The sequence below is a fragment of the Hemicordylus capensis genome, chromosome 4 (assembly GCF_027244095.1).
Source record: "Hemicordylus capensis ecotype Gifberg chromosome 4, rHemCap1.1.pri, whole genome shotgun sequence".
Classification (NCBI taxonomy): domain Eukaryota; kingdom Metazoa; phylum Chordata; class Lepidosauria; order Squamata; family Cordylidae; genus Hemicordylus; species Hemicordylus capensis.
In genome coordinates, this window is record NC_069660.1 from 206,591,608 (window position 1) to 206,613,986 (window position 22,379).

At 43.5% G+C, this 22,379-nt stretch overlaps 1 protein-coding gene across 3 annotated transcripts in view; it reads left to right on the forward strand.

Moving 5' to 3' along the window:
* The first annotated feature begins 237 nt into the window (after positions 1-237).
* RIPK1 (receptor interacting serine/threonine kinase 1) overlaps positions 238-22,379 on the forward strand; it is a 37,505-nt gene continuing 15,363 nt past the window's right edge. For 2 of the 3 annotated variants that reach the window (XM_053251154.1, XM_053251156.1), the window contains exons 1-6: positions 238-397; positions 17,368-17,570; positions 18,327-18,480; positions 19,369-19,506; positions 21,209-21,437; positions 21,534-21,683. In XM_053251154.1, coding sequence (XP_053107129.1) covers positions 17,419-17,570; positions 18,327-18,480; positions 19,369-19,506; positions 21,209-21,437; positions 21,534-21,683 — 823 coding nt within the window. In that variant the 5' untranslated portion in view covers positions 238-397; positions 17,368-17,418. Of the gene's footprint in view, positions 398-11,762; positions 11,883-17,367; positions 17,571-18,326; positions 18,481-19,368; positions 19,507-21,208; positions 21,438-21,533; positions 21,684-22,379 lie in introns of those variants that run through there. The other variant, XM_053251155.1, reaches the window with a different exon arrangement.

The window sequence follows — 22,379 nt, forward strand, 5'->3', positions numbered from 1 at the left end:
AACTTTTAAGTCTGAAATGGTCTTTTACGTCTGAAATGAATGGAAAATTAGATACATCCGCTTCATGCTAGACTAGTCTTCGTTTAAGAAATGACCAAGTCCCGCCCGGATTTTTCAGATCCCTGAAACCCACCCCTCTGGTCTGGCGTTCAGAAAGCCTTCCCCTTTCGACAAGCTGCGCATGGATCATAGGTTGGCAGGAGAGTTGCGTGCTCAGTCTTCTGTCACCACCGGCTAACTCCGCCCAGGCAAACTTCTGCGAAAGAGGAAGGAGGAGCGCTGTAGGCACGCTCGGTGCTGCGGGCCACTTCGCGAAGGAAAGGAAAGTATTCAGGTGATCCTTCGCTTTGGCACCGGACGCACAAACGTGGGAATCCCCGCTCTGGCAGGCGTGAAGGTAAAGGGAAATCGAGTCCTTTTCTCCAGGTCTCTTTTTAAGCCGGTGCGCCTAAAGAAGTCCCAGGAAGCTTCCTGTCGCTCTCCCCCGGAATCTCTGTAGAGCAGACTTCCTATGACCGATCATGGGATGGGTGGTTCCATCTCTACGGGGAATTCTTAAGACTGCTCGAGCGTTCACTGCCTATACTGGATTGATTTCCTATGTCGTTGTGGTCAAGACGAGAAGGGAGAAGGGGCGGTGCTCTCGAAAATGAAACTAGTTGTTGTCTGAAGTCAGTCTCGGGAACGTTTTGGCAAATCCTTCCTCGCCCATTGTCAAAGGCAGGTTTCAGCAGACTGTCTGCTAAATGAAAGGTGACTCTCCTAGCGGGCGGCCAGATCCTCAACACCTGCTTTTGGAGGGGTGCCTGGCACAATAACTTGCCTGACAAGTTATTGCATTGGTCCGTGAGTCCTTTCCTCCTCCAGAATCCCTCCCTGTGCAACTGTGGAGGCAGAGAGGAAGGGAAGAGGGGTGTCAGTCCGGAAGTTAGTAAGCAAGGGGTACAATTACTGGATCCCCAAGGGGAAACATCATCCCACCCCCGAGATAAGGAAAAAATGAGGTAAAAGCTGCATAAAACAGTTTGTAAACAAAACATGGCTAAAGAAATGACGAATAAATCTTGAGAAAGATAATACTACTCACCATCATCATTTTTCTATAGAGCACTTTTGATCATCACTCAGACAGGAGCCAGTTTCACCCAATATAGTGATTAAGCATAACTTTATCATAAATGCTTTATTTTTCATGTTTCTATCCATTGTGCCTATAGAATCCAGAAGCGAGAGAATTAGGAAGGAGAGCTGGTCTTGTGGTAGCAAGCATGACTTGTCCCCATAGCTAAGCAGGGTCTGCCCTGGTTGCATCTGAATGGGAGACTTGATGTGTGAGCACTGCTAGATATTCCCCTCAGGGGATGAAGCCACTCTGGGAAGAGCAGAAGGTTTCAAGTTCCCTCCCTGGCTTCTCCAAGATAGGGCTGAGAGAGATTCCTGCCTGCAACCTTGGAGAAGCCGCTGCCAGTCTGTGAAGACAATACTGAGCTAGATAGACCAATGGTCTGACTCAGTATATGGCAGTTTCCTATGTTCCTAAGCAGCCCACCATAATAAAATGCAGCACCTAAAAATAATAGACATGATATGCAGCAGACATGATATGCAGCAGGGGTGCAGACAGAGGGAAAGCTTGAGGAGCAACTCCTTACTTGGGGGTGGGGGAGGAAAAACACTTTGCAGGGAGATGCATTATAGATACCTGGTTTAGGGAGGCTAGTAGTCTAGTCTGGTCCCAGCTTCTCCCATCAGGATTCTCTGTGGTGGAGCAGGTGAGAGGATGTGGGCAAGGAGGTGGTGTGGCCGTGGTCTATAAGAACACTGTCTTCCTTACCAAGATCCCTGCCAGGGAATTAGCCCATATCAAGTGTCTGTACCTAAGTCTAGGGACCAAGGATAGATTGGAACTACTGTTGTGTACAAATTATCCATTGTTCAGCGGAGTCCCTGAGCTGACAGTTGGCACTGGAGTCATCCAGACTGTTGGTAGTGGGGGATTTCAGTGTTCACTATCAGACCAGGTTCTCAGGAGTGGCTCAGGAGTTCATAGCAACCATGACAACTATGAGCCTATACCAAATGGTCCCTGGACCAACACATGTTGCTAGTCACATGCTCAATTTGGTCTCTTACTCTGATCAGGGTGGAGTTTTGTGGGTGGGGACTTCTGTTATTCCCCCATTGTTATGGACAGACTACCATCTGGTTAAGGTAGGACTTGCAACCACAACCCACCTCTACAGGGATGAAGGACCCATTAGATTGGTCTGTCCAAGAAGGTTCTTGGATCCAATAGGATTCCAAGAAGCCTTGGAAGGGTTTTGAGTTGGCTCTGCTGATGATTCTGTCAATGCTCTGTTGCAAACTTGGAATAACAAACTTCTTCTTCTTCTTCTTCTTCTTATTATTATTATTATTATTATTATTATTATTATTAATTCAATTTTATTAATTCGATAGACACAATCTCTCCTAAGTGTCCTCTCTGACTTGCTTCAAAATTACTCCCTGGTATTCAAAAGAATTACCAGTGCTGAAGCAACAAGGTAGACAACTGGAGCACAAATGGAAAAAGACTTACTTGAATCTGACAGGTTACAACATAAAGCACATCTGAAGATCTATGTTCTGGCAATACATGCAACAAAGGAGCAATTCTTTTCTGCCTGCATCGCATCCGCAAGTTCACATCCAGCAGAGTTGTCTAGGGTTGTGAAAGGGCCAGTATGAACCCCCTTCCCCTTTAATTCAAATTTGGAACCATCATAAGAATATAAGAACAGCCCTGTTGGATCAGGCCCAAGGCCCATCTAGTCCAGCATCCTGTTTCGCACAGTGGCCCACCAGATGCTGCTGGAAGCCACAGGCAGGAGTTGAGGGCATGCCTTCTCTCCTGCTGTTACTCCTCTGCAACTGGTACTCAGAGGCATCCTGCCTTTGAGGCTGGAGGTGGCCCACAGCCCTCCGACTTCCAGCCTCAAAGGCAGGATGCCTCTGAGTACCAGGTATCCATTGTGACACTTTTAATTATTTTCCCCACAGACAAAATATCTTGTATTCAGGCCTAACTGGATTCTACAATTAGGGTAGAGTCTGTTATGGAGGTATCCAGCAACTCCTCTTATATGGTCATATTGGATCACTTTCAGTTTGTGACTCCTGAGGGTGTGGACAGGCTGATTGTGCCTCATACCACATGCTCTCTTGACCCTTGCCCAACCTGATTTATTTTATCTAACAATCAGATTCTCGGACAGTCTGATGAGCATCATAAATGCTTCTCTGAGGAAGGGTAGGATGCTTCCTTGCCTTAAGGAGGCTATAATTAGACCATACTTGAAAAAAACCTACATTGGACCCCTCAGAGTTAGGCAACTATAGGCCTGTCTCTAATCTCCCGTGGTTGGGCAAGGTGATTAAGAGGATAGCGGCCTCTTAGCTCCAGACAGTCTGGAAGAAATTGATTATCTAGACCCATTTCAATTCAAACTGGCTTTCAAACGGGCTATGGGGTTGTTAATGAAACTGCTCCAGGGTGATCGGTGAACACCCCTAAATGTGTTTGGACGTGTGAAGGAATTTATAAGCTAGAGTGGAGCAGTCCCATGTGAGAATAATTTTGTGCAAAGTTCTGGTCCTGGGGAAATGAACTGACAGAGAAGTTGACGTTCAAAATATAGTAAGGTTTTATTTGAGCATTTTAGGGGTACAGCAGAATAAGAGAGTTGATGTAAGCAATATTACTACTAAAATATGTTACAGAGATTAACCAGATGACTTGCAAAGAGGCTAATTAGCTTGGAGTCGGAATTAAATGGATTCCAGGTTGGCTAGAGAAAAGAAGGCTGTAGAGAAACAAGGTTTTGGATTTGAGAAAGAGCAAGGATCGGGAGAGCCCAGAGGGGTGCAGTGATGATCATACAACCTCGTCCTTCCATTAAGTGGTGACTGTACCCTCATGGCTCTGGCACAACCAAAGGACCTTTTTCCTCAGGGATGGAACTGGAGGTAGCAGCGGAGAACTGACCATAGTTCGGGGGTTAGGCAACAAGGGTAAATCCAAAACATGTCTGTTATCATGTAGCCCGCTTCTCATAGTAGCGAGGTGGGCTGGGTAGATCGGGCCAGTGAGGAAGGCTGATCTAGAGACTAAGAACAGGAATGGTGCAAAGAGCAAGACACGGCCTAGAATCAGGTCAGTAGTATCAGGTCAGTCACCCAAGAGTGGGTGACTCCAAGTATAGAGACCAAATGACACACACTGGTTATAGCCCAAAATGTGCCCTGAGGCAAAATACCGGCCACTCCTTCTTCTTGGGAAATACCAGTGGATCTCAAAAGGATCCATTGTCTTTGTTTGCTGTGCTTGAGGAAAACACAATGGCACGAATGGTCAAGAACAACCTCTATGTAAATGGACTGAACAGATGTGCAAGGACGGTATCTATCAGGTTGGAAGGACCAGTAAACCAGTCAGTAATTTTAATGAGCACATCTCCTGACTTCCTATTGCTCACTTAGCTCTTCTGTGATGGGGATGGGAGTAGCGTTCACAGTGCCTTATCTGCTTTTCCTCCTGAGGTGATTAATTTTAGCTTGTTTGAGGCAACCGCAGAGGGGGAAAGTAAAGGGTCAATCTTTGGACAGAGAGAAGTGGAGTTAACTTTAAAGCTAACTCATGTCTGCTTAGGCATTCTCAATAGAAGGAAAGGTACAAGGTTAATCCCCTTTCAATTCGTTTGGTAGCTGTGAACCTGGGGGCAATCGTCCCACTACTTGCTAAGAAACCTGTCCCCATATGCCAACAAACTGGGAGCCCATGATCCTGTGAGGCTCCTGAGCATGGTAAGAGTGGGAACTACAAGCCTGTAGTCCCAGACATAAGCAGAAATGCTTCTGGGAGCCTGCAGAATGGCAGTGCTGGCAACAGGGTTGAGACTGCCTTGGTCGGCCTGATGGATGATCTCTGGTATTGGGACTCTGCTGATCCTTTTGGATTTCTTGGCAGCTTTCGCTACCATTGGCAGGGTATCTTTCTGGGTCACCTGAGGGAGGTGGGATTAGATGGCGCTGTTTTATAGTGGTTCTGTTCCTACCTCTTGGGTAGATTCTAGATGGTGTCTCTTGGACACTGTTGCTTTGCAAAGCGAGAGTTACTGTATGGAGTTCCACAAGGCTCCAAAGTCCAGACTGTCTTCAATGCTCTTTAACATTTACATGAAACCACTGGGAGAGATCATCAGATTTGGTAAAGGGTATTATCACTAGTATTTGTTTGTTTATTCAGTTTATATACTGCCCTTCCTAAAGTGGCTGAGGGCAGTTTACATTAAAATCAAAAACACATAATAAAACAATTAAAAAACAAATATCTAAATCAGACTAAAACTGATTGAAATTAAAACTAGATATCATTAAAAAGCCAGGCTAAAAAAATGAGTCTTTACGGCTCTCTTGAAGCCCTCCAAGCAAGATAGTCTTCTTATATCCACAGGGAGTTTGTTCCACAAGCTAGGGGTGACAACTGAAAAGGCGCAATCCCAGGTTGCCACCAAATGAACTGGTGGCACCTGAAGATGGACTCCTCTTCATTATCTCAATGAGCGGTGTGGATCTTGTAGAACAAGGCGCACTAGCAGGTAACCCAGACATAAACTATTCAGGGCTTTAAAGGTAATTACCAGCACTTGTACTTTGCCCAGAAATATATCGGCAGCCAGTGCAACTGTTTAAGAACATGAACATATGTGGTCTCTCCAGGATACCCCAGAGACCAAACTGGCTGCCACATTTTGGACTAACTGAAGTTTCCGAACTACGTACAGAGGCAGCCCTACAGAGAGTGCATTGCAGTGGTCTAACCTGGAGGTTACCAGCTTGTGTACCACAGTTTTCAGGACATTCTCCTCAAGGAACAGGCAGAGTTGTCGGATCAATCACAGCTGGTAAAAAATGCTCTTGGCCACAGCCTCAACCTGAGGCACTAGAGTGAAACCTAAGTCCAAGATCATTCCCAAGCTATGAACCTGTTCTTTCCAGGGGAGTGTAATCTCATCCAGAACAGGAAGTTCTATCCCATCTTGAAGATTACAACCCCCAACAATGAGCACCTCTGTCTTGCTTGGATTCAGCTTAATTTTATTATCCTTCATCCAGTCCATTACTGCCTGTAGGCGGGCATTTAAGGGGCTAATGCCATTTCCTGATATTGGTGACAAGGAGAAATCGATTTGGGTGTCATCAGTATATTGATAACACCCAGCACCAAATCGTCTGATGATCTCACCCAGTGTTTTCATGTAGATGTTAAAAAGCAATCGTGACAGAATGGAGCCCTGAAGGACTCCATATAGTAGCTCCCGCTTAGAAGAGCAACCATCACCAAGTGCTACCATCTGAAATCTACCTGAGACATAGGAGCGGAACTTCTGTAAAACAGGACCTCCTGTCTCCAAATCCCCCAGGCAATCCAGAAAGATACCATGGTCGATGGCATCGAAAGCTGCTGAGAGATTTTTTTAAAAAACCCAACCTCAGATCCAAATGAAAACCTCCTCTGTCAATTCCCTGGTGTAGGTCATCTATCAACCTGCCCTAAAGCCAATTTGAAATGGGTCTAGATAATAGGTTTCCTCCAAGACCACTTGGAGGGTCAGCCACCATCCTCTCAATCATCTTACCCAACCATTGGAGGTTGGAGACTGGCCTATAATTATCCATCACCAGAGGATACAGAATGGGCTTCTTAAGAAGTGGTCTTACCATTGCCTCCTTCAAACAAGGTAGCATCCTGCCCTCCTTCAGTGAGGTATTAGTCATATCAACTAGGCTAGGTTGATATCAAATATGCTGATGACACCCAAATCTATTTCTCCCTATCAACTTCATCAGGAAATGGCATAACTTCCCTAAATGCCTGCCTGGAGGCAGTAATGGGCTGGATGAAAGTTAACAAACTGAAGTTGACTCCCAATAAGACAGAGGTACTGATCGTTGGGGGTCAAGACCCGAGAGATAGTTTAGATCTTCCTGTTCTGGATGGGGTTACACTCCCCTGAAAGACCAGGTATGTAGCTTGGGGGTGCTCCTGGATCCCAAACTCTCTCTGGTTTCTCAGGTTCCAGCAGTGGCCAGGAGTGCTTTTTATCAGCTTCAGCTGATACATCAGCTACACCCATTTCTGGAGGTAAATGGCCTTAAAACAGTAGTACATATGCTGGTAAACTCTAGGCTTGACTATTGTAGTGCACTCTACATGGGGCTGCCTTTGTATGTAGACTGGCAACTGCAACTGGTACAAAATATGGCAGCCAGGTTGGTCTCTGGGGCAACCCGAAGGGACCATATAGAACTGATTTTTAAAGAATTGCACTGACTGCTGATATTTTTCTGAGCAAAACAAAAGTGCTGGTTATTACCTATAAACAGCTTCGGTCCAGGGTACTTAAGAGAGTGCCTACTTTGTCATGAACCCTGCTGCTTATTGAGATCATCTAGGGAGGTCCAGTTACAGTTGCCGCCAGCTCATCTGGTGGTGACTCAGGGCTGGGCCTTCTCTGTGGCTGTCCCAGGGCTTTGGAATGCACTCTCTGTTGAAATAAGAGCTTCTCCATCTCAGATTGCTTTCTAAAAGACCCTTAAGATGCATCTTAAACTTTCTCAGGCTTTTAATTAAAACTAATTTTAAACTCTTTAATTGTTTTACTCTGTGAAATGGTTTTAATTGTTTATATTCTGTGAAAGTGTTTAATTGTTTTTATTTTATATTGTAATTTGGATTATGTATACCACCTAGAGATATATATCTCAGGTGGTATATAAATATGCTAAATAATAAATATGGATTATTGTTTGGCAAGAGGCGTTTAGTAAAATGGAGCCGGGGCGGGGGGGGAGCTCATCAAATGCTTAGGCAGGAAAACTGCACCCCCATGCATAGCATACAGTTGCTGTAACTCTCTGCCCAGGGTTGATAAAAATTGATGTGCTGTGTTTTTTAAATAAAACAATCAGATTTTAAAATTTAAATCAGTTTTTTTAAATTAAAGTTGTATTTTTTAAAAAGTATATTGATTTTAATTTTAAAAAACACAATTCATAAAAAAGAAACTAGGTCAAAGATATCATAATGAATGTTAAAAATAACTTCTAATTATCTTCTACGAACATGTTAGCAGTATATGAGGATGAGAGATAACAGACTTGTTCAATCCTGTTCTGCAGGTGGTGTACATGCAACATACACGCACAGTTAAGCCCTTGCCCCGCTCTCTCTCTATAAGGGCAAAGATATTAGGCCCATTGACATGTTGTGTTCAGCACTCGTATGAGTGTACAGTGTACACAGATACAGATCTGTACACAGGTACAGTCATTCACATGTTATGCTGAATGCAGGCACAGAAGAACCCTTCCTGTCTGAACCATTCATTTGAAAGGCATGTATCCAGGTTCACTTTTAAAATGAACACGTGTATCACATAAACATGTATACAAGTATATAGACATCTGTATACTCAAGCATAATGTGTGAATCGGGCTAAAGACAGCCAATGAATAAATAGAGGATTTTCGGGGAGGGAGTAGATCTGAGCAAGGAGGAGGAGTCTGGATACAAATGCAAGGGATAGGGGAGGGCAATAGAAAGTGAAATCAAAAGTGAACAGAAAGTATTCATGATTCCTGAGGAAACCTTTTGTTTCATTTTTCCTTCCCAATGGAGGAGTATATCCTCCATTGTAGAAGGGAAACACTTATCATGACAGCAGGCTGTAAAAGAGACCCCATTTGGGATTAGTTTAATGATGTTTCTGTGAGTAAAACAGGCATGTGTGCGAAATGCAAGCAGCACAACAAAGAAATCTAAGGCTTCGTTGCCTGAATGAAACAGCATTATGAGAAGTGTGTACTTATTATAGTGTGTACCTACCTTCTAAAAATGAAACCTACATCTCTGAATATATAGGAAGGTTGTACAACAACAATGTGCTTGTTGTTGTACGATTAAATGATGATTAAATAGAATCTTCCTGACTAGTGATATGCATTGTGATTTAAATCATGAAAATTGAGTCTGTCTGTGAAGCTATTTAAATCATTTAGATCGATTTGATTTAAATCAAATCAACCCTGTCTCTGCCCCAGGGCTGCTGTGGTCCCATAAGCGGTCTTGATGCTGCCCAGAACAAACCGTTGGCCAAGTAACACCACCGTGGTTTCCCATTCACTAGCGCTGCTTACACAATCACTCATTCTGAACAAGGTTGAGGTTGTGTCCAAGTCTATAACAGCCCTGGGGTGAAAGTTACAGCAACAGTGTGCTGCACATCATGTTGGCCAATGAAGAAAAAAAATGTTAAACAGGAATATAATAAAACCATTCATCAGCACAGAGTATGGGAATTAAAACAGATCGATGAAACCAGAACCACCACCAGTGGCAGAGCCAGGGAATGGAGACATGGGTTCTGCCCCATCCCTGGCGGCCCTGCTGTTTGCGCACTGTGAGCACCAGCAGCACTCCTTGCACATGATGTAACACACATGTGGGCATGGCCCAATCACCGGAGGACCCATGTGAGCCCTCCAGAGCTCATTCCCAGCCTGTGTTTGCATTGAAATAAATGCATTTATTTCTCTCCAGTGAGGGAGAGAAAGAGAAATAAATGCACCCATCCAGCAAACACCAGCTGGGAATGTGCTCTGGAGGGCTTGCACAGCCCTTCTGTGGCTCATGGCCAGGTTTTTGGACCTCTCCAATCAATGGTGGCTCCGCCCCTGACCACTACCCCCGCCCACACACACTTCTAAAAGAACTAGGGGTGTGCCACATCATCATATGGCATGCATGATTGTGAAGGGGATGCCTTGAGAATGTGCCTGTCATGAGATCCTCCATAGATGTCCTGACCCCCTCCTGGTGCATCCCTTAATTGTGTGCTGAGGGAAGGCTGTTCATCCAAATAACCCCTATATACGCACCCCAGATACTTGTTTAAACAAGTGTCTGGAGCATATGTGTAGGGAGCATTCTGATGAGCAGCCCCCGTCCCCTCCCCGCAACGCGATATAGGGACATACCAGAAGGATATCACAACAGGCACACTCTTGGCACATCCCCTCATTTTCGTGTGTGCCATGTACTGTATCACAGGAAATGGGCCTTAGTGGAGAAGAGAAAATATAAAATGAAGTTTTTACATGTTTAGTGCAGCTGAAGTGGGAAATGAAATGCTTCATATTGTGCCTATTGTCTTAAAGAGATTCCTTCAGAAGAGGTGTGTGTCGATGTGTTAGGCATAGTAACAAGGAGGACTTGGCCACGAAATGTCACAGTGTCGATCCAGCCCCTAAGAGAAGTGCTCCTCCTCTGTCAGGGCTCCAGGCAGCCGAGAGCTTTGCAGTGATGCTCAAGCCTCACACAGCCTGGCGGGAGGACCAAGAGGGGGAAAGAGCAGCTTTTTTCTTTCGCACTCCCTTGAGGATCTTCCTTGCTGTATAGCTCTACAGTATCAAGCTGGCGGTTGGCTCCCAACCTTGAATCCGAGTTTTTTATTGCTATATATTTGAGGAAAGGGGCTAGTTCTGGAGAGTGAGAAAGGTAAAAGGTAGCCCTTTTTTCTTTCCTTCCTCCTGAAGCATCCCTGATGGGATTTTACCCCCCCCCCCCACACACACACCTCATGGTACTTATTCCACACGCACACCTGGAATCCCAGTCTTCACCTCTGTTTGTAAAACACATGCTTGCTCCATGTTCGTATAAAGTGGGAATGAGGCACTGACCTTTTATACCAAAAGGAGCACATTTCTATGAAAAGGTGGATCCTCACCTCCCCCCGCCACACCCACACACACACACACACACACACACACACACACACACACACACCTTAACTCTATGTTCCCAGCTGCCTTCAGGCAGTTTTCCCTGAGCCTGCTTCCATGTAAAGAGCAAACTGCTTAAAGAGGTGAGGCAAAGTTTTGTTCCCTCCTCCAATGCACTCCTTTTGTATAAAAATTAGATTCTTAACCCCCACTTTATAGGTGAACAAGGCAAGCACACTTTAATAAACACGCGGTTGCCTTGAGTGTCTAGTTTGGACTGGAACAGAGGGACTTGAGTAGGCCAATTCCTTCTCTCTCCTCCCCGCAAACAACGTTGCAGGATTGTTTCCTATATTCTTTTCAGCTGGCACTCTAATATTCTGGGCCACTTCAGCTCATACTTTCACAGCAGCAGCTCCTTGCGTGAGAGGAAGTCAGAATGTATCACTCTTTTCTGCTTGGTTGGCCTACTGTCCCTGCCCCCGCATGAACAGGTGGGCCTGGGATATCCACATCGTTCCATAACCACCAGGGATGGTACTTCTGAGACACCTCATGTGGAGAATTATTGGCCTGCTGGTGGGCAGCCAGCTGCACCCTGCTACTGCCCCTACCACTTCACTGGCATTCCCTGACTGCCTACCACCAACCCTGCTCCAAAATGGTTCTCCTCCTCCTTCTCCTCTTCCTTCTCTGTGCTGGTACACCTCAAAGGTGGTAGAGCATCTGCTTTGCATGCAGAAGGTCTCATTCCTCCCTGAAACCTTGGAGAGCCACTGCCAGTCAGTGTAAACAGTACAGAGCTAGATGGAGCAACGGTCTGGCTGAGGAAAAGGCAGCTTCCTGTGTTGCTATGATACTCACAGCTGCTTGACTTGGCGCAAACGCCTCGTGTGTCCCTGGACTGGCTAGAAAAAGGAGTACAGAGTGGAGGGAATGTCGAAAGAGCCTCTCCAGGGCTCTGTTGCCCTTTCAGCATTTCATCTTCTGCACCGTTCCCCTTTTCATAACGGGAGGGCAAACATGCCATCACAAAGTAGGAGGAGGCAGCAAAGGTGAGTGCATGTGAGCGGGGTGGGGGCAGTATTTGGTGTCCTGCTTCATGGAGGTCTTGGGCTGTCACTGCTCATCATGACTTAAAGTAGTATTTAAATCATGCAGTCATGTGGACATTCCAACCCCATATCAGCTATATCAACCATATCAACCCCATATCAACCCCATATCAGCATAGGGACAGGGAAGAAGTAGCACATGCTTGCTTCCCCTTTCAAGATGATCTGTCACTCTGATGGCATTGTCTTAACTAGCTCTCTGAGTCTCAGCTGAGCTTCAGCATTTATAAGATCCTGGGAGCTCACAAAATGCTCTTTTGTTTTCATTTAGAAAGTCCTTTACTTCTGCATATGAAGAGATCTCACCGCCACCCAATCATGTAGAAACCACTACCCTATTTTTGGATGAGGCTGTTTCTTTCCCAGACTGATAGACACTCAACCGTCTGAGTTTGCCATCAGAATATATAAGTGGGACCTGCAACAGAATGTTGCAGTATTGTTTCAGGCCCTCACAGGAAAAAGAGAGGAATCCAAAACAACGAAGGGAGGGGGGAGTTTGCAAGCAGGTAATTTATTAGCAAAATTATTTCTCTCTAAACCCAATGCATTTAATCAAAATTGTGTTCATCAGAAGCACTACAAAATAAAATCTTAATAATAATAATAATAATAATAATAATAATAATAATAATAGCGGTATAATATATTTATATACCGCTTTTCAACAAAAGTTTGCAAAGCTGTTTACATAGATAAAGAAAGAAAGAGATGATTCCCTGTCCCAAAAGGCTCACAATAACGTAGTCACCAACAACAGCCACTGGAGGAATGCTGTGCTGGAGTTGGAGAGGGTCAGTTGCTCTCTCTCTGCTAAATATAAGTGAATCACTTTGAAAGGTACCTCTTTGCTCAGTTAGCAGGGGTAAATGATGAAAAGATACATCATAAGCAATGTCTCTAGTTAATGATGAGAAACAAAAACAATTATACTGACAAACTGTTCTCAATCATAGATTTAATTGATAGACTCACATAGCATGCCCAACAGCTAGATTCTTTAGACCCTTTCTCCCACCCTGGGCAGGAATTACTCATAGAGAAATCTATAATAGAGCAATCTAGGATTTTAGTGTAGCTGTGACTGAGTGGCAGTAGTATATCATGTTCCCTCCAAAAAAAAAAAAGTTAGCAGCATAGCAGCAAGGGCAAGAGTTTCCCTTCTTCAGGTAATGAAATGAATCTCAGTATTTTCTTATCTATTTGTTCAGTTACCCCTGCTAATTGAATAAAGAGGCACCTTTTAAAGTGGGGAGAGCAACTGGCCCTATCCAGCCCTGGCACAGCATCCCTCCAGTGGCTGTTGATAGTGTCTACCTTATGTTTATTTTAGGCTGTGAGCCCTTTTGGGACAGGGGACCATCTTATTTATTTATTATTTCTTTTTCTATGTAAACTGCTTTAAGAACTTTTGTTGAAAAGCAGTATATAAATATTTGCAGTAGTAATACTACTAGTAGTAGTACTACTATTATTCAGGAGTTACTCTAAAGGATGGCTTTTTAAAATAAAAAAATTATTGAAACTTTCATGCATGTTACAGAAAGGATACAGAGAAAATTTCAACATAAGCATGATGAACACAAACAGCAAGCAATAATTCTATTGCTTTCCCTCTTAAATAGATTAGACAAAAATGTAACCCCCCTGAACTGTCACAAGCCATTGCTAATGACCAAATAGTATATATTCATCTTGATTGATTGATTAAGTGCCGTCAAGTCGGTGTCGACTCATAGCAACCACATACATAGATTCTCTCAAGGATGATCTGTCTTCAACTAGGCCTTTAAGGTCTCTCAGTGGTGCATTCATTGCTGTTGTAACTGAGTCCATCCAACTTGCTGCTGGTCATCCTCTTCTTCTCTTTCCTTCAGCTTTTCCCAGCATTATGGACTTCTCAAGGGAGCTGGGTTTTTGCTTAATGTGTCTGAAGTATGATAGTTTGAGCCTGGTCATTTGTGCCTCAAGTGAAAATTCTGGATTGATTTGTGATCCATTTGTTTGTTTTCCTGGCTGCCCATAGTATCCTCAAAAGTCTTCTCCAGCATCAAAGTTCAAAAGCGTCAATGCTTTTTCTATCTTGCTTCTTCAAAGTCCAGCTTTCGCATCCATAGAGTGTCACGGGGAAAACCATTGTCCGAACAATTCTAATCTTTTTAGGTGTAGACACGTCAAGGCATCTAAATATCCTTTCCAAGGCCTTCATTGCAATCTGATCAAGTGCTAATCTGTGGCATATTTCTTGGCTGCTGGATCCTTTACTTCTGTAAGTCAGCGTAAAGTGTGCCTTCGAGTTGATTTCGACTCCTGGTGCCCACAGAGCCCTATGGTTTTCTTTGGTAGAATACAGAAGGGGTTTACCATTGCCTCCTCCTGCACAGTGTAAGATGATGCCTTTCAGCATCTTCCTGTTTTGCTGCTGCCTGATATAGTACCAGCAGGGATTCAAACCGGCAACCTTCTGCTTGTTAGTCAAGCATTTCCCCACTGCACCACTTTGGGGCTAATAGCCCTTTGTGGTTGACATCATTGGTTGCTATTGTTGATTCAAAGAAAGTCTTAGGCCAGATGAATTTTATTAACCATGAGTTTGATGAAATTAGGTATGATGTTTGTAGATATTCATATCATGGCAAAATGCAGCTTATTAGTTTTAGAGGTCAGTTCTTGTTTTGTGAGCAATTTCTTGGTTGATTAATAAGTAGCATTTTGTAAGACCAGCCTTTTCCCATAGTTGAAAGGTTTTAGAATGTCTTCCAGGTGGGAAAAAACACTGGCCAAAAAATTGTGGCTGTCGGGGATGGAGGTGGAATGAGCAAATGTTTCAATTTATCCCAGGTTTGTAAGGTGATCAATAAATAGGACTTGTCCAGTGTAGTTAGCGGTCTGTCTTTTGAGTCTTGGCACAATACTATTCCTGCACTAAATGGAAGACAGTTCTGGTTCTCATGTTTGCCAAAGATCGTGTTTTATGTGATTATAGAAGTGGAAGTATTTGTGCCAAAAGAGCCAATTCATCATATAGCTATAGGTTGGGAATTTTCAATCTGCCATTTTTGGCTTGTTGTCTCAAAATGACTCGTTGGATTCTGAGTTTTTTATTGCACCAGAGGAAATTGTCCAGTGGCCACTTCCATATTTGTAACTGAGAAAGAGGGATAGGGCAGGGGAGAACCTGAAATAAAAAAAGAAATTTTGATAATATTACTATTTTCAATAGCAGAGCTGTCTATTTTCACTAGACAGATTTAGTTCCATTTAATTTTAATAGGAATTCTCAGGAGTAATTTAGTCTAGATGTCAACCACTGATATTAATGTGGTTAATGTACTTTTCTGTGCTCCAGAAGTGCTCTAACGATTCTCGTTAGAGAGCAAACACATCGCTGACAGTCAAGCAGTGTGTTTCCACTTTAACAGGGCACCTCCAGAGCACAGGTGAGCTCAGAAAAGTATTTACTCTCTGGCAGAAAAGCACAAGACAGCTCACCCTTTGGGGAGAGTGCAGAGCAGTGCCGGGACTAGGACTGCCCCCACCAGGCTGCTCTGCATGTCATCCAAACAATTCTCTTCCACGAAGGCAAAAGTTTGTGTTCCATGAGCCCCATTGATGGCTTCATCAATAGTTGTATGACATAATGGGTGAATATATGAAGCGACCTAATGCAGATGCAAATAAGCTCTTTTACTGTCTCCTCTGACCAGCAGCAGTTCTTCACAGCCCCAGGCAGTGTCTCAGCCCTACTACCTGAAATCCTAAAAAAAAATTCAAATGCTAGGGATTGAATCTTGGAGCTTGTACATGCAAGCATGTGTGCTGAGCAATTTAATGAGCATTTAGCCCATGGTTTGGGTGCTTGTAAAGTTGCCACAGGGCACATGATGCAACCAGAGAGAGACGTCCATCTGTAATGTTCTGCCACATGGTGAGCCAACTTCCCCCACCTCCGTGCTATCCCATGTTTTCAGGTAGCTGCAGAGACACACTAGCTGGAAACAACTGATGACTAATTGACTCTGTGTCATCGGCTGGAGGTGCAAATCAAAACCTAAGATGTTGTTTGATACTTGGAAGGCACCACTCCAAGTCATTAGAAAACGTATTCTTAACTTGTGAATATTTCATGGCTTTTTTGAACCTATAAATCAGATCTAGATGCTGATTTATGAGTGCTTATCCTTCATAAATGTAAGGGGGAAGTCATATATCTCCAGGTATGCTAGCAGGTGTGAAGATTACACACCCATCTATTCACCACACATTCTCATATTGTGAATCAGTGATTAGCTTATGTTCCTATTGTGTATATGTGCAAAAAAAACTGGCCCGGGGAGTAGTCTTGCAGGGTGCAGCCACATTGAGGAAATCAAGGTGTTATAGGTCTGGTCAGTATATGAATAGAAGTTAATCTGGTAACCACATAGATAATGTTGTGAGCACTAGAAAGAAAGAAAGAGAATATATGTGCAACAATAAAAGAGCCATCTGCATGATCTTCATACTTCATCCAGATAAAATTTTCATACAGATAAAATGATATGTGTGAAGTGGTACTTAGACTGTTGCTTATTGTAGGATATTAAGAGATCATTAGTCTGTGATTTGAATAAACACCATATCTTTCTATCAGTGCATTACTGTCATGCACATGGGACAGGGCCTTCTCTGTTGCTGCTCCCAGACTCTGAAATGCTCTCCTGGTGACTATTCGCTCCTCGGTCTCCATCACAGTTTTTAGAAAGCATGTTAAATCTTGTTATTTTATGCTTGTATTTTAAATCTTTTTAGTCATATTTATGTTTTCATATTTTAGCTTAATATTTTAATTGTGTCGTATTTTAGTCGTATTTTAATTTTTCTGTGTGAACCGCCTTGGGGTTGTTTTAATGAAAGGTGGTATATAAATTTAACAATCAATCAATCACTCCCATAGTGGCCTCCAGGGTGACTTGTCATTTCCTAAGCGGGGTGCCTGACAGATGATTCACCCTAGAGAGTAGTATTCTCCCCATCCAAGGTGCTGGTAGAGAGGAGAAGGGTAGTCTGGAACCCAGGCTGAAAATGTTGGCTATTTCCATAGACTAAAATTGACAGTGGAGGGCAGTCCAAATGCTTCATTTTCAGAAATAGTATGAATGTGCCTGCTTCACAATCATAGTCAGCTCTTCACAGGAAAGCTAAAGAATGTATCAAGCATCCACCTGGCAGCCAAGGCCTCAGGCAAATTCTTTCACATGGGACATGCCACATTCAGATCACTCAAGCACTGCGAGGGAAGCAAAAAGACATTAGTCCTTTAGTCCAAGTCCTTCCTAGAACAACATACTGACCAAGACTTTTCTGCACCGCGTTGGCTGTTATTTACTGCTGCAGTGGCAGGATGATAGACCATAATGCCTTGTCTTTTGTGTTCATGTTCCAGACCCAGGATATTATCTTTATGAATTGCCGAACCACCACCTGAACTGCAAAGATGTCACTGGTTGACATTCAGATGAATTCAGATGACTTTTTGCAGAAAGAGCAGCTGGATGCTGGTGGATTTGGAATGGTTTCCTTATGTTACCACAAGAGACACGGCCTTGTGGTGTTGAAAACTGTGTACACGGGGCCTCAGCGCACAGAGTAAGTTGCAGAAATTCACAGTCAGGAGAGGGAAGGCTGGAGGGTTCACCAGCAAGCTCTTCCCCTGATTTCTCCAGGGTTAGCTTACCTAAGAGCACTCCTTGAGGCAATAATTCTCAAACTGTGCTTGAAATAATTGGAAGTTCCTATGGGCCCGGAGTACCTTCCCATAGAAAAAGTGGCCTGCTTCATCTTGACATGACTCTCTGTTCTGCCTTTGGACTTGCTACTTTCCAATTAGCCTCCAGTCAAAGGAGACATTCTACACTAGGCAAAATGGAATCCTTCAGTCACTTCAAATTCAGAGATGTGGTGCCCAAATTAGTGATAGTGGTTGCCACTCACTATCTCCCACACTCTAAAAGTATATCTGTTTGGGGTATAAGAGCAAAGCATGCCTCCAAAAAGGAGTGCCTCAAACTCTCACAAATTTAGGGAACATTTAGAATGCTATGAAAATGTTGAAGACATAATGAGTAAGATAGAAAGGAATTAATCACCAAACACGAACTAGCATTTCAGCTCTACCTTTGTTCCTGCTGTGGTGTGAGCTATGCCAGTAGCTATCCCATGAAGATTGTACTGATTGTTTCAAATACTGTTATGACTGGGGATGCTGGGAATTGTAGTCCAACACCACCTAAGGGTCCAAGGATGGGGACCCCTGCTTTAAGAGAATAGGATCTTAATGCCTTTGTTTCTCCCTTCTTGGCAAAAAAAATGCACAATGGGAATCCAGTAATGTCTGTTTTTCAGATGTAACACTTCCCTTCTAGAAGAAGGCAAGATTATGCACAAATTAAATCATGACCGGGTGGTGAAGCTACTGGGTGTCATTCTGGAAGATGGCAACTACTCCCTTGTGATGGAATACGTGTGCAAGGGGAACCTGATGTCTGTACTAAAGGCAGTGAGTAAAGAGCATGATTGATCACTTGCAGAAAAAACAACAGTTAATTTTTGAGATAGTACCTAACAGTTGTCAAATGGTATTCAAAATATTGATAATCATATTTGCTTGCAATTACCTTTTTTTTTCTTTTAATGCTGCAGTGAAGCAAATGGTTTTGCTGATGACTGGGGCTTGTAATTCCCAAATGGTGGATCAGAGTTCATTTAGAAGCTTAGGCCATGCTAACTGTGGATATTAGGGCTGTGGATATGGGCTCTCATGCTCAGAAGCAGAAGTCACAGCATTATTCAAATCCCTGAAGGGCTGTCATATAGAAGATGGCAACTATTTGTTCACTGCTGTCCTAGGTAGAGGGTTAAATCTAATGGGCCTAAGTTACCAGAAGAGAGATTTCAGCTGAACATTATGAGAAACAATGGTGAGACTAGTTTGACAATGGAACCAATTAACTAGCAGAGTAGCAGACTCTTCCTTACAGAAGGGCTTCACGCAGCGGTTGGCAGCCATCTGTTGGGAATGTTCTAGCGCTGGATTTCCTGTACTAAGCAGGGGCTGGATGACCCACAAGACCCCTCCAGTTCTGGGATTCTATGACTGTTTGGTTTGCATGGACTCACTCCACTCCCAGTGATTTATAAACCAGCAAACCTCCAGCTGTGCAACCAGAATCAAGGCTGTCTGATTTGAAAGGTGGGATGATGATGATGATGATGATGATGATCAATGAATAGACCTACACTATCCCTGATGGATGTTCACCTCATTTGTAGCTGAATAAGGCAGTACGTTTTTCAAGAAAAAGGCAGGCATTTTCTTTCTACTTACAACTTATTATGCAATAGATCAAATTTTAACAAGTAGTCTGCTATTTTTGCTTGATTGCAGACCTATATTCCTTTGTCTGTGAAAGGACAGTTCATCTTGGAGATAATTGAAGGAATGCTTTACTTAACTGAACAGGGCTTAGTACACAAGGACCTAAAACCAGAAAACATCCTTGTAGATGAGGACTTCCACATCAAGGTACTATTTGCAAAAAGCTTCCGGTTTGGCCTGTAAAAGAGTGATTTATCAGTCTTGTGTGCTAGTATTATTTAAGAGCTGTACAGAAGGAATGACACATGAAGGCCCTCTCACAACCCTGTGATATCATCCTGAATGGCTTCAGAAAGTGGAAGGAAAGGGGGAAAGGTGAAAAAAGGGTTCAATCTGCATATCCACGGGTCGGGGTGGTGGCAGCAGTAAATGACCTTGGAGGTTATTTCCAGCTGCCATTTTGAGTGCAGGACCTATTTTGTGGCTGATTCAGTTTTTAAAAAAAATATTTTCCCCATGGAAAATAATGGAATTATGGCAAAATCCAGACTTATGGGGGCATTTCTGGACTGCTGGAGGCCCGTCTAGCATGGTAGGACACTTTACTTTGCATTTTTTGCCTGGTTTTTGTCATTTTCTACAAGATTTTTGGGCCTCCAGGAACCTAACCCCTGTGATCACATAGACTTTAATGACTCTATATTCGCAGTTTCACTGTCCTCAGTAATTGCAGAGAACAAAACCCCCATGAATACCAAGGTCCGGCTGTACAGTTTTCTTTTTGTGACCAGATCTCCCAGAGTATCTTTGCTGATGCCAAAGATCTAGATTTTGTCAAACCAGCACATTCCGATGGGAAATACAGAACTTTCCAGGGCTGGTTGGGATGGATGTAAAGGTGGGAGAGAAACAAATATACCATGATGTAAGCTTTGCACATCTGTGCAACAGTGGTGGTGAGGAAATTCCTCTCAGAAGTACTGTGCAGGGAGGCTTTGGCACCACATTCCTTAGTTTTGCGCCACTGTAGTTCTGCCAGCTGCACTAACATAGTTAGTATATGTGGACTAGTACCAATCAGCGTGGGCAATGGCAAAGTCCCTTTGTGGCTTGCAGGTGCTAGGCTCACTGATTTGGCATGCCTATCACTTGCAAAAACCTCCACTTTTAAGTGCCCCTAAGGTTATAACTCAGTAATTGCTTCTGAGGCCAGTTTAAGAACAAATATAGTTTAATTTTGCTTCTAAAAGAAGGGTTGATTTCTTATAAAGAACTATAGTAGAGTGAAGATTTGCACCCAGTTGAAAGCACAGTAGATTTTCTTACTGTTTCAGAACTAATGAAGTAAAGCTACATGGTGCCACTTTCCTGGACTGTACCATTTGGAGCAGGGCTGCACAACTTCGGTCATCCAGCTGTTGTTGGACTACAATTCCCATTATCCCTGACTATCAGCCACTTTGGTTGAAGAGGATGGGAGTTATAGCAACAGCAACTGGAGGACTAAAGTTGTCCAGCCCTGATTTAGAGGAATATCTCATGTTGGGCTGGTTCAGACATCACATGGAACCTCAGTTAAAGCTGGGCTATGTGTGATGTCTCTGAGCACACAATATTTGTCTTTGGGAGCATACAATCCCCCCTCCCATCCCCACACAAGCATCTATTTCTACTCTAGTCTAAAGTAAATTGGTTGTGCTCTAGTTTAAAGTAAATTCTCCAGATGCACTTATCTTGGTTTATTCTACCATACTCACTTCAAATGTCAAGATCTGTACCCAAGGTTTGAAGCACTTTGAGAAATGTTGGCTATCGTGCTAAGAACATAATCTGCAGATTGTCCTAAATAGGGACCTGCTCTTTTCTCTTCCCTCCTTCTGCCACAACTGCTCTCCAATCTGTCTTGCAGATAGCAGACCTTGGCGTAGCCTGCTTCAAAAACTGGAGCAGGCTGACTAAAGAGGAGACCAGCCGGCAGAGAAAAATCAAGTGTGCCTCCAAGAGCAATGCAGGCACACTTTACTACATGGCCCCAGAGCACTTGGAATCTATCAATATCACGCCTGTGGAAAAATCAGATGTTTACAGCTTTGGTATCGTGTTGTGGGCCATTTTTGCCAACAAAGAGCCTTATGAAAGTAAGTGTTTGTGCTAAAATAGCTCTGTTTGCACAAGACTTCTTTTGTTGCATGTTTTCAAACTAATTTGAAAATATGTTCCATTCTTTCCCTCAGATGCGGTAAATGACATGCAAGTGTGTTTCTGTATCATCAAGGGGAACAGGCCACTTGTGGAAGAAATTAAGGAAAGTTGCCCAGATGAGATTATTGCTTTAATGAAAATGTGCTGGCAGCAAGACCCAAAGCTTCGGCCAACTTTTGCAGGTACTGAGAGTTTATCCTAGGGATATGTACAAAACGGATTTTGCGTTCAGTTTCAAGCTTGAAACAAAATGCAAAATGTCTGAAACATTTAGTCAAAACCTGGACCAAGGCAGCTGTTTTGACAAAACAACTTGAAACGTTTTCAGTGTTTCAGCCATAGGGAACAATGGGGGAACTCAAAGCACTTCATTGTTTTCTATGGGGGTCTGGGGAAAATGTTAAAAATTTGTTTAAAACTGCCCACTTGCCCATTTCTTTTGTGGGTTGGGTGGTAGGTAGCACCCATCATGCCCTACCATACAACCCACTTTGGTGTCCATAGGAGCTACCCTAGGAGTTAACAATAGGGTGGTTCGAGTTGCCCTATTGTTCCCTATGGCCGCAACAAGTTGCACTCACAGAGTGTTGTGCACACAAGTTTATCACTGCAAAATGCATTTTGCAACCTTGCCTTGAAAAACACTGCAGAAGCACACAGTAAAAGGGAATCTGTCTCTCCCAGCACAGAACACACATTTCAAACACAGTCCAAAAATGGCCAAAAAAGAATCACTGGCCCAGAATCGACTGCCAGCCACAGTGCCTACGCTGCAGTAACATCATTGGCAGAAGTTGCTCTCTCACACACAATTATGACTCCTTACCACCTAATGGCACAGCGGGGAAGTAACTTGCCTAGTGAGCAAGAGGTTGCTG